The sequence below is a fragment of the Falco naumanni genome, chromosome 6 (assembly GCF_017639655.2).
Source record: "Falco naumanni isolate bFalNau1 chromosome 6, bFalNau1.pat, whole genome shotgun sequence".
NCBI classification, from domain to species: Eukaryota; Metazoa; Chordata; class Aves; order Falconiformes; family Falconidae; genus Falco; species Falco naumanni.
The window spans coordinates 56,842,616-56,861,277 of record NC_054059.1 but is presented as its reverse complement, the minus strand read 5'-3'; the positions used below and the strand labels follow the sequence as shown (position 1 = coordinate 56,861,277).

At 38.9% G+C, this 18,662-nt stretch overlaps 1 protein-coding gene across 7 annotated transcripts in view; it reads right to left on the bottom strand.

Annotated features, from left to right (window-relative positions):
* PTPRK (protein tyrosine phosphatase receptor type K) overlaps positions 1 to 18,662 on the bottom strand; it is a 411,664-nt gene that overhangs the window by 63,166 nt on the left and 329,836 nt on the right. For all 7 annotated transcript variants that reach the window (XM_040597798.1, XM_040597792.1, XM_040597791.1 and 4 more), the window contains exons 10-13: positions 18,224 to 18,425; positions 15,117 to 15,222; positions 7,811 to 8,084; positions 4,802 to 4,838 (exon numbers count right to left, since the gene is read on the bottom strand). In XM_040597798.1, coding sequence (XP_040453732.1) covers positions 4,802 to 4,838; positions 7,811 to 8,084; positions 15,117 to 15,222; positions 18,224 to 18,425 — 619 coding nt within the window. The remainder of the gene's footprint in view (positions 1 to 4,801; positions 4,839 to 7,810; positions 8,085 to 15,116; positions 15,223 to 18,223; positions 18,426 to 18,662) is intronic.

Below are 18,662 nucleotides of genomic sequence, written 5' to 3'. Positions count from 1 at the left end.
CTGAATTTATATTGCCACTTAGGCCTCCAGTGCCTATTATGATGGTATGGCTAAAAGACCTTGTAGAAGCATTGATCCAAACATAAAAACAACATAAGAGAAAGTTTGTTTCATATACATTTAACATCTGACATCTTCCCTTCATCTGTGCATTAATCAGTAACAGACATATTTGAGCATCCTGCTACAGGAGGTGATTTGACTTTCACAAATTTCCCTAAAGCAGAAACATCATCAGGAACAATTTCAAGGAAATAATTATGGTCTAGACAGATTTAAGACTTCTAAAGACCTAATCCAAAGCACATTAATGTCAGTGGAAGGACTTCCATTGACATCAAAGGCCTTTGGATCAATCCCCAACTGCTGTGGGAATGAATTCAGAGCAATAATGATGGTGGACTAAATGCACACTTGCAGTTGAAATGTTACCACCCAGACCTTTTTATTCCTCAAATCAGATTAAAAAGTCATTTTCTGCTATTTCACAATTACTTCCAGATGCGCATCATCTCAAATGGCATTTTCATCCATCTGTATGAACCAAACGTGCACAGAGACACAGAGGTTCTACACTGCCTGAACTAATCATACAAATGAAAACCACAAGGGAAAATAATTTTGGAGGTGATGAAGTTCATGTTTTAAACGCAGAATGAGAAACCTTGGACTTCATTTATTCCTTCCAACTACTCTGGGACAGAGCTGCCAGGCCCACCACTTCTTTATTTACTGCCACAGTAGATTACTTATTATTAAATTTTCAGTATTTTTCTCTGGTCTCCTAAACAAAACAAAAGAATACATGTAAATCAGCGTTAGCCCCAAACTTGGCAGCCTAAAAACTGTCAGAAATGTCAGCTTCATATACTCTCTGCTTAATAACAGCTCTGCTGTCCCTTCTGTCCTCTTAAATGTCTATTTACATGCTAAATAATTTGAAGCATCACTCTTCTCTGACCATGTTAATCTAGTTTCATTCCCTCAGCAGTTGATAACATTTTAGACTGTAAAATGAAATGCCAATGTTGTGTGCAAGTGGAAAGCCATTCAGAATTTTACACAGTCAAAGTCGACTCCAAGATGTGACTGATCAGTCACCAACATCGTGTGTTACTCTGAAGTACAAGCTATAGGAACTGTGCATCTTTTACACACTCCTGTGTCAATACTTTTCTTGGGCAGGTGACGTTATCATGTATTCACCGTTACATGAGAATGTTATGGATTGGTTGAACTTTGCCTTCCCAAATCACTTTTCAGGAAGTTTGAGAACTTTCTTTAGGAAATTATATGTAACACGGTTTTGTCAAAAACCCCACGTTTTCTAGCATAATGCCTTATTCCCATTCCTAATGGATATCTGACCTATTACCTCAGCCCCTGTACTCTTCTCTGCACTTCAGAAAATGACTTTTTTCTCCTTCTTCAGTTACTATGTGTGGGAAGCCAGATTATTATTGACTGGGCAAAGCTACTACCTAGACTCGAAAAATAATGAGGTAGAGAAAGTTAACTGTTTGTTGTTGGTTGTTTTTTTTTTTTTAAATTGATACTGATCACTGGTTACTAAGAGGATCTGAATGGGAAGGGAATTCAGGTTGACAGAGGAAGGCAATATTGGTTAAAAGTATCCAAGGAATAACTGTGACAAGCAGTTATTTTTAACCTGGTTTCCTCAAGAATCAAAGCTTATGTGAACAGACTGTGTATATGTGTGCAACTTTCATACCCTCTCGCCACATTAAATAACTTGGGATGCTCTTGGCCAATTCAGTCCAATCTGCAGAAGGGCAAAAGTCACAATGCCATTAAACTATTACAAGCTTTGTGCAACTAGGTGTCCAGATAAAGAAGAAATCCTATTATTACACTAAAACAGGGCCATCAAAGAATCACTGACATTCATCCTTCAGCTGCAAGTATGCAGGAACTGTTCAGGAGACTACTTTTTAATATGGTGCTGTTCCAATATTCGCTTCCATGAAGAATTTGCTCTGTGTATTTTAATATACTAGACATTAGTAAGCATCTCAGCTTACTTTAAAAACATTTTTTCAAAACACACCAAAAGCAGCAACATACTTTAGTCATGATTTGGCACAATCTCTTAGATGAGTTCACACTTCAGTGCATTTTGTTACCAAAAGTGCATGAGAAGATTGCACCTGGAATACACAGACTGGAAAGTATGAGTGCTTCAATTTAAATTTGCTGACTTTCATTACCTTGACACCAATAAACAAACTATTCCATCAGTTCTCAAAAGTAGAAGGCAACCCATGGGAATGATATGCTCAAAACCCCTTAAGCATTAAAATACATTTAAATTATGTTAATAGGGAACTGTCCAAGCAAACAAAAAATTAGTCAGGGAAATAATGCATCTAAGAAAGTTAAGTTATCAAGGTTATGCTTTCAAGGACATGAACTTCTCAAGCACCAAACCATGACATTATTACCATATCTTTTTCCATCTTTACATCTTAGCGGTGTGAATATACGTAGTAGATAACACCAGACCCTTGAATAAGACAAAAATGAGAGAATACCTTTGCTGGTAATGCTGAACTTCACTACCAGGGAAATTTCTTCTTGCTTTTACATGCACCTTTAATGTTGTTCCCTCACCCCCTTCCCTGCCAGGTCTTTATGGTTTTTAATGCCTTTTCAACGTGTTCATGACAAGATTCAGTTTGGCCAGCTGTAGGCTGCTTCAGGTCACAGAAGATGACACAGAACTACACACTACTTTTATAACTGAATACATAGTTTAGACAATTTGCTGGATTTTAAAAGGTTATGTTGGCTTTACTGGGATGCATTAGGTAAGGTAAGACAGTCCTCTTTTCCCTTATGAATATATTACAAATGTAACCAGACGTCTCCTAGGTCAAAGCAAATGTACACGCTATGAAAAAACACCAGCATAACCAGATGAACACATACATAAACCAATATATGCAGTATACTTTTCTTCAAGCACAACAAATTGTGGTATTATTTTTACAATGAAAACATGGGAGAAAATTTCAGTATCAGGTTTTAAAAAATTATTCAGAATACCAGTATAACTCGTTTAAGAGACATGAATGTATCTCTATGACTTTGAAGTGATGATGTCCTATTAAATGCATTCCTTCAGAGCAACAGAAAGCATTTGCTCCTAATGTTGCCTCCCTCCACATTTCCCACCTATCAATTAAAATAAAGTTAGAGAAAATATTTCAGGTTTTAGTTCCAAATTCAAGGAGTATAGCACTGATACATCAGGCAATGCAGTTACTTCAGGAAAGCCCGTCTTTAGCCAGAGTAGTAAAGGCAAGATTTATGGCACGGTGGTAAGAAACCGGCTACTCATTTCCCCCTTCCTTCAGACTACAGCCACTGGAGTGAACTTGACCGTTATAGCAGAGGAAGGCATACAAACAATCATCCACGGGACTATTGCTCTTGTGAACATTACTTCGAGATCAATGGACTGAGTATAGTTAAGTAAAAAATTATTTCCTCATAAGCCAGGTGAATTCCTTCCCTGTTTGGTTATTACTATGCAGAAAATTTATGATGAGAGACCACTGCTTTCCACTTCCTCATTCCTGTAATATTTTAAGTAATTTCTGAGCCTTTCAAGACTCTCCCTTAACTCAAATCCTAGCAATACAGGCTTGTGGTACATAAATATTTGTTTATGCAAATATATTTTAATTCAAACATTTAATCTTGCCAGGTAAACATAAGGAAGATAATGCTGATGTACTTTTCACAGAAGACTTAGCTCACGGTTTTAAGTTCCCTTTTTTTATTAGCTTACCTCACTTGACGAAAATGTTAACACATCTTGAGAAGTACATTTTATTTTCTGGTTTCTCAAGAAAACGTTTGGTTGCTACTACCTCATTAGAGGCATCAGCTTTTAATTGGAACAAGTTTTAAATTGAAAGAAGCAATTGAAAAAATGGTGCTGATGCCACTGCAGTCTTTAAATGCCTGCTTGCTCATATCTAAAGTTGTTTTTACACTGAATATCAACATGCAATTAGAAAGAGACAATGTAAGTAGTGCTGGGCCTCTGCAGAGTACCCTTTCAGCGTTTGTAAGCTCCCTTCTTGTTTATGCTGCCAGAGACTATCAAACAACTCTCATGTTGACACAATCAAGCAACCAAAATGAATGGCTACAACTACAGTCAAAGCAAGAGATAACAACAAGCAGAACAACTAAGTCCTAATTTCAAGATGAAACAGCATATTTGAGTGAGTGGTATGTGATTAACCTGCTGTATGTAGGGTCAATATGATTTATTCTCACAGCTATGCAGTCAGCCTTAGCCCTGGGCCTTGCTTGCTATCAAAGACACGCGCCTTCCTCAAATCATCCCTCCCCTATGTCTAGCTAACATTCAGAGCTCTTAGGAAAATTAACTGTCATGTCCTTCATTTAAATTATTTCCACTTCTGCTTGGAAATAATTGTTAGGATAACAGACGGTTTAACCAAGTGTGCTTTCTAGTCTCGAGTCCATCTATCCGCCACCTGCAACGCTCCAGCAGCCTAAAAACAGAGCTTGAAAATGACAGGGGAACAAAAAAAGCTTTACTTATTTTGTCCAAATTCTAAGTATTGCTAGAACAGTACTCTCTTAGCCAAATATCAAAGAATAAAAGGCAGTAGCCCATTACATTGTAAGACAATCAAATGGTTCAAAATAGAGGGATTGTACTGGCTTTGGTTCAGACATTTAATAGAAATGCCACATTTCATCAGAAAAGCTACTTTGCATGAAGGGATGAACCTCTTACCTTTTGTAGCTATTCGGACACACTGAGTTTTGGTTTCCTGTTGAGAGCAAAGTAAAGAAACCAGTCAGACCAGATTGCTTTTTCTTGTCCTCCCCGCTCCATAAATTCATCTAGATCTGCTGATCAGCTGGGGCAACCCAACAAGGTGGCTCGGGGCTCTGGGTTTAGCAGGGGTGGAGGCTGTGTGATTTTGCCTTTAAAAAAGCTGGATGAAACCTAGATATTGGTCTGCACTACCCAGGATAACAATGAGGAGAAAAAGTGCAGGACAGCCCAAATGCAGAAAAATTTCAGATTATTCAAATCAAATGGGAAGCATGCCATTAGAATGCAGACAGAGGGTGTACTGGAAGAAAAGGGGAGGACTGCTGCTCCTATTTATGTCATGGCACAGAAATCCTGAGCTAGTTGAGCTCCAACAGCGCTGTGCAGCAAAGAAGGTACATTTGCTCAGCACTGTCTCCAAACTTAGGTCTTGCTGCATCCTGACAGTCTTGAAAAGTCACCTGAAGCACATCAGCAATGCGCTCCCTCATGCTTCTGAGCGTGGAATGAGCACCAAAGCAGCTCAGGTATCCCTTCACACGTGACACACACAGATAAACCTACATAATCTGCCCAGGAAAGACAGTGATTTGACAGTGATGTGCTTCAGAAGGAGTCGCACAAGCAAAGCCAATTTATATGTATTTTACTCCCCCCATCCCCCAAGCTCCTTCAGAAGTTCGGTCAGCAATTGAAAGAAATGAACAGAAAAATGACTTGGTTAGGCACAGTTTGGACATCTTGAACAGACGAGGGTCAGTCATAAATAGTTTTTCTGACCTTTTTGTATAATGTGCAGTCATTTTAAAGGCAAGCATATTGAAACAGCATAAGGTTGCATGAGAGGATGCAGCTGCTGTTGTATTAATTAGATCACTCTAAACAATATTAGAATGTAATTAGAAAATATAATAACGACAGTTTCATTTTTAAAATATGCTCCCTCTAGTCCTGCACCCACCAGCACGCCATCCCCAAATACATCCCCTGGGATCTCTCTCCTCCTGAAGATTCCCGAGCAACCTGTAAAATATGTCGATGCTATTTTGTAAACACAGCTTGTAAAGAATGAGCAAAGCTGTGAGTTGAGGCTTCCCATAAGTGTTCCATGAGGACAATTTTTCAAATTAAATGAAAGCTTCACAAAGTTTATCGATATAATCTTACCTAATTAGCATTCTCCCCAGTTACCGGTTTTACTTCTCCACTTTCATATTCAAAATGTCTGTGAGGATCACAAAGTAACCCTCAACCCAACCCTACAGTGTATTTCAGAGCATACTTAACTTTCCCTTGACTATTTTGGTGATCCCACTAGTTTATAGTAAAACACCTGTTTAAATATTCTGCAGCTCAGAGGTTCTCTTACAACCACGAGATCTCTGTTCCAGCAGAATGCAGTGTAGTCCTCCCAAAACTTCCCCCAAAATCCCTCTAGGAACAGAAATTTGATCCAAAGTTTTAAATCATACCAGAAAAAAACACTGTAGGATTAAACTCTCTCACAAACTGAAATCAAGGTAAAGTAAAAAATAATGTGTTCTACCCTCAACTACTTATCTGTCAAAATGTAAAAGCTAAATCAAAGATGTATTTTTCTATTTAATATTTTTATTTTACTTTTCCCTCCCACTTATTTCTTTGGGTATGAAACAAATTTCCTTACAATTTAGTCTGCTGGAAGCCAACAAAAGCAAAAGGAATTATTTGTAGCAGGTGACAGAAATATGAATGAGTGCCTAGCAGTTACATTTACTTTGCTTTGTTTGCTTCATAGCAGTCTTTAGATAAGAACTAAAAAGAGGGAATGGGCCCTTCATCAGAAAAAGCATCCAGTTCTCAAGCAGCTCCAATGCAGTTTCATTAGCTCCTGCTTTGTCCCCATTCAGACTTGATGCATATGCAATTTTCAAAACCATAGGTAGAAGGTGAGATTTTCTTCAAAAGGCTCTAAGGCAAGGCTACCTGTTAGCTAGGATTTGTTCAGTCACTGCAGAGACCCAAATGTAAGGAAGGGTAAACAGCTTCTGCTCCTTTCTGATGGCTCTGGTTCATCTCAGCATCTATCAGACTGTCCTTTCTGGTTCCTTTCTGACCCGACTGAACATTTTGTATGGACACTCCTACAGACATAATCCTGCAATTTCCTTCCATTTTTTAAACTAGAAATCAAAATTTTAAATGTTTAAACATCTGAACCGTCTGTGTCTACCACATTTTCCCTCCTCACTGAACATTTCCCCATCCCTCATTTTTCATTTGGAAGAGGAAGATCCACTCAAGAGCAACAGCACAGGACTTGCAGAGCCACAGTTCTTCCCACCTGGAACCTTCCTCCCTGGTGCTTTTCCCTCTTCCATATGCATACAGAGCCAGCAGCAGTAGTCAGTGATGGAGTTAAAAATGAAACACCAAGGAGGTAATAAAGGTGACCGAGACCCGTACTTCTACTACTGCACAGCAGTGGAGCAAGCCTGAGGTCCACCTTTACACAAGGGCTCTGGTAAACACAGCACGGGCCTGGGGTTACTTTTGCTCAAGCAAACTTTTGTTTTTTATTCAACATTCAGTGTGAGAGTCTCAAAAAGTTTGTGATGTTTTATTAGCCTGCTGAGCAGCCCGCATTCTGTTTATCCTACGGTAATTTAATCTTCTGAAGTGTACAAGTACTGAGAACTGGGGAAAGGACTGTGGATGTTATTTACTGAGGAGGCAGAGTCACAGCACTGAAATTACTTTGCTCAGACAATTACTACGAGATGTATTGAACTCTCATCTAGTAGCAGTTACTATGATACAAGGGCGGTGTGAAATGTGAATGGCATACTGCCATGCTGTCACAGCATGGAAGGCATTACAGCCGTGCCATTGCCAACATCCACTACGTCCAACCCCGACAGTCCTAATTGTCACCACGGCCACGTCTTTGACTCCTTCCAGGAAAAAGGCGTGGTTGGCACCTACCTTCTCGACGCTGCTCATGGCCTGGAAATAGATGTTGTAGCCTTTCCGAGGAGCCAGTGGCGGGTTCCAGAAACCCTGGTATGTCCTGTTGTCACCCACAGTAAAGGGGGCTGGCTCCGGCAGGTTTCCTGGGGGCAGCTCAGCAGCAAAGTAATACGGCGACCCTCCGCTAAGAGCGGTCTGATAGGTGACAGGGATTTGGTAGCACTCCATGGCACCTGTTTCTCGTTTTGTTCGGTGTGGATGCAGCTCCTCAACAACAATCTGGTAAGCACTAGAGACAAATGAAAACCAGCATAACTTTGAAGTCACCTGCTAGGGTCAAATCTCTAGTCTCATAAAAATATGAACCCAATTGCAATTCTTAACAAGAAAACAAAGAAAAGAAAAAAAGGAAAAGACAGCAAATGCATGGATGCAGTGAAGAAACAAAGGCTTGAAATACAGCAAAGCTATCTAATTCAGCCATTGGAAAGAAGCAGCACCCATTTTTTTCAGGAAAAACAAACAATACAAACCTATACACAATCTACCTATTATTATTTTTTCCCCCAGGCTTTTTTCTTTTGACAAAACACAGGAATGGATCTGACTTTAAACTACAATAAATTAAACTCTTGGCTAATCAGAAGCATCTGAAGTTAGCATTTTCCTTGAAATGGTATTAGAGAAAGCTGAGCTTCAAGGCCCAACGTAATGACTGCCTCCAGGCTGTGCTTGAAGCACCAATTTGCAGTTGTCATATCATTAGAGACAGAATGTGCTGACAGGCTTCTCCACCTCTTGACCTTGCTGTGGCTTCTATCTTGGCTCAGAGCTATGCAGATCTAAAGTACAAGTGACATGCTGTAATACAAGCACAGATGGACAGAAATCTGTCCATTCCACTAAAATAGACCGCCTCATTCCTCTACAGTTGTCAATGATAGAACATTACAAATTGCTGAAGCAGATGGCATTCGGCCTATTAAAACCCCATCCCAACCTCCCAATACCTCTCTTGAAATGGTCCATGGCTTGGTCACTTTTCAAAATCACCTGCTCAAAATAGAACAGGTAATTATAATTCTTCTTTCTCCTTTAGGGGAACTACCTAACTGCAGGATGTTACCAACTCATTATCAGCTTCCTCTGCTCTGCAGAAGTACAGAACTTACACACTGAGAGCAGGAGGCAACTCTTCAGTTTATAAGAAAAAAAGAGGGTTTTTAAGTTTTAAGAACTATATGTATGCATATGCATGTATACACACACATGTTTACATGTACACAATTTTTCGTTTATATGCAGATACGTTTCATGACCTTATGAAAGGTTAGCAAAAAAATATGCCTATGCATATAAGCAAGACCTGAAGTTATTCAACTAGACTGGCAGAATTGCCTGTCTTGATTCCATTTTAAAGCTTTCTGAACAGAAAAAGTAAAATTGAATGGAGCTCTTGAAAATCCATTGCATTGCTGCAGGGACTCCAAAAGGCAAAGACAAAGACAATCCTCCTTCTTTCAGAACTTATGGGGCAGCTTTAAAACATTTTCTCTGCAACTACTACCCAGAAAACACAGTAACTGTATTGACAGAGATGAAGTATGATACTGGGGAAAAGAAGAAAGGAGAGATGAAAAAATACAAAATTGGTTTCACGTTTTTCTTGAGCTGAACAAAAAAGTTAGCATCCCCTTTTCCTAGCACCTAAATACTTGAGGAAAGCCTCTTCCCTTTCAAAGTGTCCAAGAGGAATATACAAAGTCACCTCATTTTTGAAACTCCAGGTAAAAAGAAGAATGTAAACAACAAAAATGATGAGTTAGTTCCAGGGATCTCTGTTTCTCGTAAACCATCTGTGAACTGAGCTTGGTTATAAATCACCTTCTGTGGCAAACTCTGTTTATTAATCATGTCCAGTTAACGTGACCTGCACCAACAAATCACTTCCACAAGACCCCTGTGCACCCAGAATTTTTCTTTATGCTTCACAATTAATGTACTAGCAAAAAACCCTAAAAGCATCGATATTTTACAAACTTGAAAGGATATAAAAATATTTAAAATAATTTTTGTTTATACTGTCCCAAGGGATGAAATTACTATGGGCACTCATTCCCCACCAGCGGCGTGGCCCTGGCCCCAGGCAGGGTTAACCCCACCACTCCTGAGCTGGGCAGCCAACCACAGAGACTGGGTCTCTGCTCCCTCCATCCTGCAGTCTTCTCTCACGAGCTGCCAAAGGACTGTGACCGACGCAAGTTCTGCTCTCCAAAGTGCCAGGAAAGCAGGAAGCTTGTCATCCATGACACCCTGCCATCTAAGGAGAAGAAAGCCAGCAGGGAGAGCAGAAGGATAATGCAACGCCTGCAACCATCCTCTAGAACAGCCCGATTTGTCACCCAGCTCACAAGCTGAGTCCACCACAGTTATCAGATTAACTCCCCTCCACCCCATGTTATAGAAGAAGAGGTAAATGAGGTATCTATTTTTTAAGGCACGTATCTTTTTTAAGGGTCAAGTCTCTCTGAAGACAAAATCAACCAAAAATCAAAGGTGAATAGCATGAGAGTTAAATATTAGGAAAGTCTCTTCTCATAGTATTCTTTAAAAACACAGTAATTTTTGAATGTAATATAAAAGGTAAGGCAAAATTTTAAGCATATCACAATAAAATGTGACAGTTCTGAAAAATTTTCAAATACACTAATTTGCATAAAATGTGCTTTCAAAATTAATGCTTTTTGGGCCCCTACATCTGAAAAGCTACAAAATGTGGCAATAAGAAACAGACACACACATTGTAGCCATCTGCATTTATACAATTACTTTTAGCTAAAGAAAAAATAGCAAATAACAGAAAATCTTTAGTCTCCAACGAGGTTCTATTTCTTATAGATATATATTTATTTATATATAATTTTTCACAGAGTATTTTTTAAAATAAAAGATGTGCCTCCTACCCACTTTGGAAAGGGGATCTGGCAGTATTTTTTGTGCAACATTATAGGCTAACAAGACACGGAGGAATACAGTCATTTACCTCTGGGCCCTTTGTGATACCATCTGTTTAAACCCATTTACTGAATAACATAGAGGCTCCACAGCAGCACTGTTACTCTGTGTACACATAATAGCATTCGGAAAGGACACCCAGCTGTAAGATGTGAACAAAGCAGCAAAAGTTAAATTTGCAACTTGTTAAGCAGGGTGTTCACTGGCTGCAAATGTGGTTTGGTATCAGGCCATAAGTGACAAATTAAAGACTATGTACTCTGCTTATCCTGCATTTTTACGTATTACCAATCCTAGTTTCAATTATCTTATGTTTTCTGCACGTTTTTTATGTAATGGTGGGAATTCAATTACTGAGAGAGCCTTCTTGTAACCAGAGCTGACGGAATTCCTGCAATAGCAATTTTTTTCCAGTCTTCGCATACAACAAAGTAGTAATAAAAGAGAGAAATAAATAGAGAGGAGTGAAAAACCTAGATGACAATATCCCTTCTCCCTGACAACTAAAATAAATTCTAAGCTATTCTGAAGTGTAATACAAATTTCAGAACCTGCTACGTAAGTCATCAGGATCATAAAGGCCAAACAGTTGTCTAAGACAGCCAGGTAAGCAGACAAAGTGTTGAAGATATAGCAGGTGAAGAGCTCCTCAGCTAATATTTTGCATGAAGAAATTACTTTTCAGGTCTGAAAATATTTTTTATGTTTTGTTTTGGTTTTTGTTTGCTTGGTTTTTACCAAAGAAACCATCACAGTACCTGCCTATTGACCAAGACAATCACAAACAGCCAAAGGAGGCACGTGCCAACAGATCTGCCTTTTCACCTCTCCCTAAAAATTCAGGCTCCCAGAGAGGTATGGCAGTCATGAACATGTTCATACTTCAGTGCTATTCTGACTAGGCTGCAATACCAGCTAGAGATTTCCTTCTATACATCTCGTGGAGACACAGAGTCCTCTGACAGGTGCCAGCCAGACTGACAGCCCAAGTCACAAACCCAGCTCTTGGAATTCTGACTGATAACGAAGTTTTAGCTGCTCCCTGCCATGTTTCACTTAATTTTCCTTGTTGCAAACCAAAACCAACCTGATTTTGCATATGGCAGTATAAGAAAAACAATTTAGCAGTCAAATAAAATAAATTTTATCATTAAAAAGTTGTCTATGCTAATTCTGACATATGCTCTCTCTAATCCTCATCTGCAGTAGGATTTCAAAAACAAAAGATTGTTTTGCTGGTGCTCAGCTAGGATCCTTCAGAAAAACTACAGTAACAAATCATATCTCCCAGTGAATCACTGAAGCACCATTGATTCTACTGACTGGGATCTCAGCCATGAGGTTGATGGTGACATGGTATGCGCTTCACAGTGAGCCCGAGCCATCCAGCCCTGTCTTCCTCTGCATTTCTAGTTTGCAATTTGGTTTAAAACTCCAGGAGGCCATAAAGAATGCTAGAGATTACACAATAACACTTGACAGGGAAGATATGATTAGAATCATGTTTAAATTGTGATGACTATGGCATCCAGTGTCTTAAAGAAATGATTGACAGCCACATGTAGATTATACTTGAGTTAAGGAACATCTGTTTCCTGGGGGTGTGTGCTGATGGAGAGGCTGATCATAGTAAAATTCTGTTTGTAAAAGCAAAAGAGTATCAGACTAAGTTGTCTTCTTTGTTTGTGTTTTGTTTGTTTTTAAATCATGGATCTACTGCTATTAATTAAAATTATTTTTTTGACCATCGACAGCTCCAGGGATTAGAGGACTGGGTGCAAACAAACTTTTTCAAAAAGACAATTGTATTCTTCAGTGTCAGGCTAAGGGACAGCATTTGAACAGCTGTTCTACTCAATCACAGCTGCAGGCATGGTGATGCATTTTTTCCCACCTACATCGTAACATTCATTACAGCAGCAAGCCAGCTTGCAGCAGAAACACAACTGCAGCGTGGAAGGAGTGAAGCTTCACTAAAACACATCATAATGTTTAGCGGAATGCATTCAGTCAATTCAGAATTTCAGTGTGCTACGTTTATCTCTCCTATTAAGAAGCTGCTGAAAAATACCTGACTGCAATACACATAACTTTGGGAAAGGGAACAGGACCCTGTCTTCTGCATTCCCCTGGAGAATGCTCCTCATTCCCATTAAAGAATAAAACACCTGGTTTGTTTTAAGAATAAAACCCAGCTTTCCGGTTATGGTGAAGGACTTATTTCCTTGGCCTCTAGATGTTAGAAATTTAATGAAATCTCTTAGGTTTTAGAAATCAATTAAAGTGGAGAGGGAAGGTGGGAGACAGGAAGACAGACGTACACTTTTTTGAGAACATACTGAAACAATAGTTACTAATACTCTATCAAACTGTCTATTAACATTTAGTACATACATCCTTTTTGCCACCTTCATAGGCCACAGTGGCAAGCTCATGCCATAGAATTGAGGATGCTGTAAGGAAAACTGAGAGAATAAACATGAGGGGTGCGGTGCAGATCTACTCCACAGCAAGTTACTCACTTGCCAGTACAGTGCAGAGGAACAAGAGCTCCCTGAGCTAGCTATCAGTAATCCTCTAGCCACATCCCATCACACTACCAGTTCACGGAAGAGAACCCCAAGGAGAGAACCCCAGCATGTGAGACTGACCCCCGTCAGGGTCAGTGGCAGGACCCTGCTGCTGTCTACATGGATGTAGCTGCCCTGTGACAGCTGCTGTAAAGCAGATGCGCACCACTGTCAGCAGATCCCAGTGGTGTCTGGCAGGCGTGCTCTGGGCCAGCCTACGCGTCAGCCCCCTTGGGGGACCAAGCACAAACTGAAAGGATTTGGCATGGATTAGATGAGAGATAGGTATCACATTTCTCCAACATGGAGCTTTGAGCATGGCCAGCAGCAGGATGCCTGGAAGGCTTTAAAAGCACCTGCAAAGGTGTATAGTGAGGTTAAGCACCAGAATAACTTGGGAGCATTTTCAGATCACAGGTCTGGCTTCTACTGTCTTAATTCAACAACCCCCCTATTTTAGGAATCCATGTCTTGTACTAAATGTAGTCCTGCACATTTTACCACTCTTCACACCCCAAAAAATCCAAAATTTTCTCCAGGGCCATCATTCAGAAACTAATGATATATGGGGGTACAATTTTATTTGTGAATATAAACCATTAATATCTCCTATAAAGGGGACGAATCTGGATTCTATGATGGAAGATAAATAAATAATTAGATCATATCAATCATAAGGGTAACTATGTGATAATCATATATAAATGCTTATAGGTACGTGACTCATCCCCACAACATCCATGTCAAACATACATTCCTCTTAATGGAAACAGACTTAAATAATAGTTATTTTTTCCTCTACTTTTTGGGCTCAGGTATATTACTTGACATCAGCTGAGCCACTGTAACTGACCTAATGTAGCACAGAATGAAATGCATTAGCCCATATTTCTCTAAAATATCACAAGGCTAAGTGCATGAAAAGGTTCTGATGCTCAGCTGCTAATTAACCACCAACTAGTCAACCCTGTCCCTGAATATTGCTGATGCAGCCACATCATTAAAACACAAATGGAAGGAAATAATATCACAGAATTTTTGCACTAACAAGTGAAGAGCAGGATGTGGACTAATCTTTGCAAACAGAATTAAATTATCTCTCGATGGAGAGCAAAAAGGGAAAGACCCCTTGAAGTTAACATAAATGAAACATTTTAATATGATTATGGGACATGCCAAATAAAATTTAATAGCTTGCTACATGATTTCTAGTAAGAAGCACTCTGAGAGGAAAAAGGTCAAATAGTTTGTATTCATCACTATTATTCTCCCATTTCCTCTGAGCTTCCAATTTTCCAATCATACATATATGCTATAGAATAGCTGATCTGAAGCACTGGAGAGGAAGAGTTATTTTCAAATCCACTTTCTGACAAACACCTCTCAAACTCTTATTTCAAAGACACTATGAGAAAGTAAAATGAAATCGTAACGGACAGGAGGTGGTCCTTGGGACCCTAAATCAAACAGGACAGACAGCTGGATGATTCAGGTCATGACTACCATTAAAAAACCACAAAACAAAACCACAATAAAATAAACCAAAGATTATTTTCTTTTTAATTACAGATCTATTGGCAAGCTCAGTCTAGCTAAGAGAAACAGTAGCAATGTCAAATGAATATCGCTTGCAAATTAACAGCTCTATGAGCTGCGAGATGGCATATAATCAACTCTAAAACATCTTGATTTTTTGTTAATTTTGGTTTTCGGGTTTTTGTTGTTTTGTTTTTTACCTGATAGGTGCACCTTTGGCCTGTGCCGGTCTCAAGAGTACAGTTATTGTAGTAGCAGTTTCATTGAGAGATGCATCAACTCCTTCGTAGTCCGGTAAAGTGGGAGCTGATTAATGTTTAGTGGGAAGGAAAAGAATGAGAAACAAATCAGTGAAAACATTCTGAATATTCATGAGATTGTGGCTGCTTGCAGTATAGTACAAACCCACAATCTTCATCAGCTACATGAGTCTGTCTTAATGATTTTCCAGTCAGGCACAATCTTTTACCAGAGCATCAATGGAACTTCAATAGAAATTGGTAACTCCACCCCTAACTGCTCCCCCTCAAATCATGATACCTATCAAGTTAAACAGGTTATTCAAGAAGGACAGAAATAGAGGGAGGAGGTGACTGCCAAGAAACCCTAAGACTACAAAAACCCATTTTGGCTTTGCTTTTTTGACCTTACAACTATATTCACCATCTTGAAGACCCAACCTCCACTACCTCTATTCTTCCTCCTCTAACAATTTAAGAACCTTCCACATTTCCTTTTAAACATAATGAGAGACCTTGCCAATACTAATGAGAGTGCAGGAAAATTGGGTTTGGATAGACATACATCTGTGGGCTAGAACTGGATGGGAGAGTCTATTCCCATGTCCATTCCTCCTTCCATTTCTAAAAATGGATGGCCAAGCTGCTCATTAATCAGTTTCTGCACAACAGTAGTTTTCAGCCCAGGGTATTAAGAAAATACAAAATCTAAGTCAAAACTATATGAAGTTCAGGAACTGATTCACTACTGGACTGGCTGTCAGGCCTTCATGGCAGCAATGTTTGTTGTGGGTTGGATGCCTGGTGGTGGCGATTGCTTCAACCACCCCACTTCACTCTGCTGCCACAAACCTGCCACAGTCCTCACTGGCAATACTGTTGCTGACTTCAACTCTAGTGCAAGGAAAGAAAAAGGATTTTCTGTGATTCAGAAAATAATAATTCCTGTTAATTACTAATCTTTAAGCTTGAAAACTAAGAAAAAGGATTTTCTGTGATTCAGAAAATAATAATTCCTGTTAATTACTAATCTTTAAGCTTGAAAACTATCTGTGTGGGATTTTTTTATATGTGGCTGTACCTTTATAAAATCATTAATGACGCCTGTGTATTTCAAAATGAACTTTCACAATAAAGATGTTTCCTAGCAGGATGTCAATCATTTAAGTGGCAATAATTTTACAAGAATATATCAATAGAAGGACACTGTAAGATTCATCCCAGATCCTAGATGAATGCAAAAATTGCTCTAATTTCTGGAAATATTATTTTATAGAAATAATGTTCATTTAATGTTCATTTATAAATTACTGTTTACACCATATTCCACAGGATTACAGCAACCACTTGTAAGCTTGGTTAAAAGGAATAATTTCACTCCATTAAAATAAAGCTAGCATTTCCTGAAACATAGGCATTGCTTCGTAAAAAGTATCAGTTATGCTGAGCAAAACTAGACAACAATTCAGCATAAAGCAAGATGAAAAAAACCCACAAAACACCAGGTGGAATTTCAGACACAAGAGGTGTCACAGACTGCCTTTAAGCTATCCTAGTATTAACTGTGTTTTGCCAACTAAGAGACCCATACTGTGTATAGAAAGTGTGGTAGACTGGATTCTGGGTGAAATTCCCAAAATTTCTGGGTGGAAAAAGAGGACATATCTGAAGAAGCTTGAACACACCGTAGTCCTAAATAATCCGGACACGCTGAGGTACTTATTTCTCAAAATATTGAAATGTCCGGGGGGTAGACATACTAGCAAGATATTACATAGTTACACCTTTTTTTTCCTCCTGCAAAGAAGTTAGAAGACAAGAATGCAAGTACTACATCACCTTTATCCCTGAAAATTTATGAAATGGAATTTCTGGTGAAAGGACCTTAAATCAACCTGAGTAAAATATTAGACTTAAAAACAACCTCATATTTAGGCAAACAGAATGGGACATGTCGGTTGGGGGCTTTGGGCAGTTTGGTTGGTGTTTTTTGAAGGGGCTGGGGTATGAGCAGTGCTAGTGCTTATGTGCTGGAATGGAATTCAACCAATTGTTCCAGTTAACTATGACTACAGCGTTTCATTTGCTACATAATTCAAGGAGTTTTGCCTTGAATTCATGCATATTTTGATTTATGTGCACATTTTTGAGAATGGGGTGAGGAGAATGTGTGAGTAGGTCTCCATAGAAATGGTAGGTGCATTCCAAATATACTTTTAACTTCCCTTTACAGGACAATTTAAGTTTCATTATGGCAGATAATAAGGAAAATAGCTTGCTTTGTGCTTTTTAAATTTCTAAATGACTGATTTCTTTGATCTCCGCCAAGCTCTGAAGTCGCCATGTCATAAAATCAGCAGCCTCTCTAGATATAGCATCAACTTATCTTCTGCTATCAACTGTATAAGCTACTATCTTATCTTTCAACAATAATACTGAAATTTAAGAAAATAAAAATACTAAAGCATTCCATTTGATGTTACTTTCTTCTGGAGTTTGCAGTGCATTATTAAGACAAATACTGTCAATCTTGGTGCATTGCAGTAAGTGAAGAAAGGCACAAGAAAGCAGACCTATATGAATCTGGCAAAAGAAATTCACACTTGCTCTCAACCACTCCAATTCTGTTATAGCTGTGTGCTGCTAAGTGATGTCACCTTGAGTAAGTCAGTTAATTTTCTGCATCTGCCTTTACTAATCTGCAAAACAAATACAGTACTTAGTGACCTATAGAGTGCTGTAAGGCTTAATTAGTTAAGGTTTATACAGCACTTCAAAACCTTTCGATGAAAGTACAAGATTACACAAAACCAAACAGTTAACAACTACAGGTATGCAATTTCCACCTCATGCAAGGATTTACCCCTGAGTTTATGCTACTGTTTGGCAAATACACTCAAAAGCATTTTCAATAATAGTTTCACAACATGATAGGATTATTTTTTTTTTGGGGTGGGGTGGGGGGTGTTGTCTTTCCCATTTCATGATTTTTCAAGTTTTAAAAAAAAAAATTGAAAAAACATTCCTGCCCTTTTAATTTTTTGCAGTTGTTGTTTTGTTGGTTTTACCTGAGATGTTGGTTGTTACATTGATTGTGGTTGCTGGTCCAAACCCTTTAACAGTGCTTGCACGTATAAAGAACTGGTAAGTAGTACCAGGATGCAAGTGTGAGAAGACGTGGTGCGTGCTGTTCCACAGCTTCGACACGGTTTGCGGAGGTCCTGCGACTGGAACTGCAGGATCAAACGACCGTATACTGCTATAGCTGACCTGTGAAAACAATTATTTTTGTAACAATTGTTACAGGTTTTGGCACTAGGGTTTTAGATTAGCTTGACTGGAAAGGAAACAAAAGACACATGCTCATCTAGCTACCCAGTTATCTTGGTGATACCATGAGGACTTGATGTGTATTATGGTATACATATATTATTATATATAATATATATATTATTAAAAGGCTATTCAGGTGCTCTTCACCTCTCTTTCTTTGTGATTTTAGTTCAC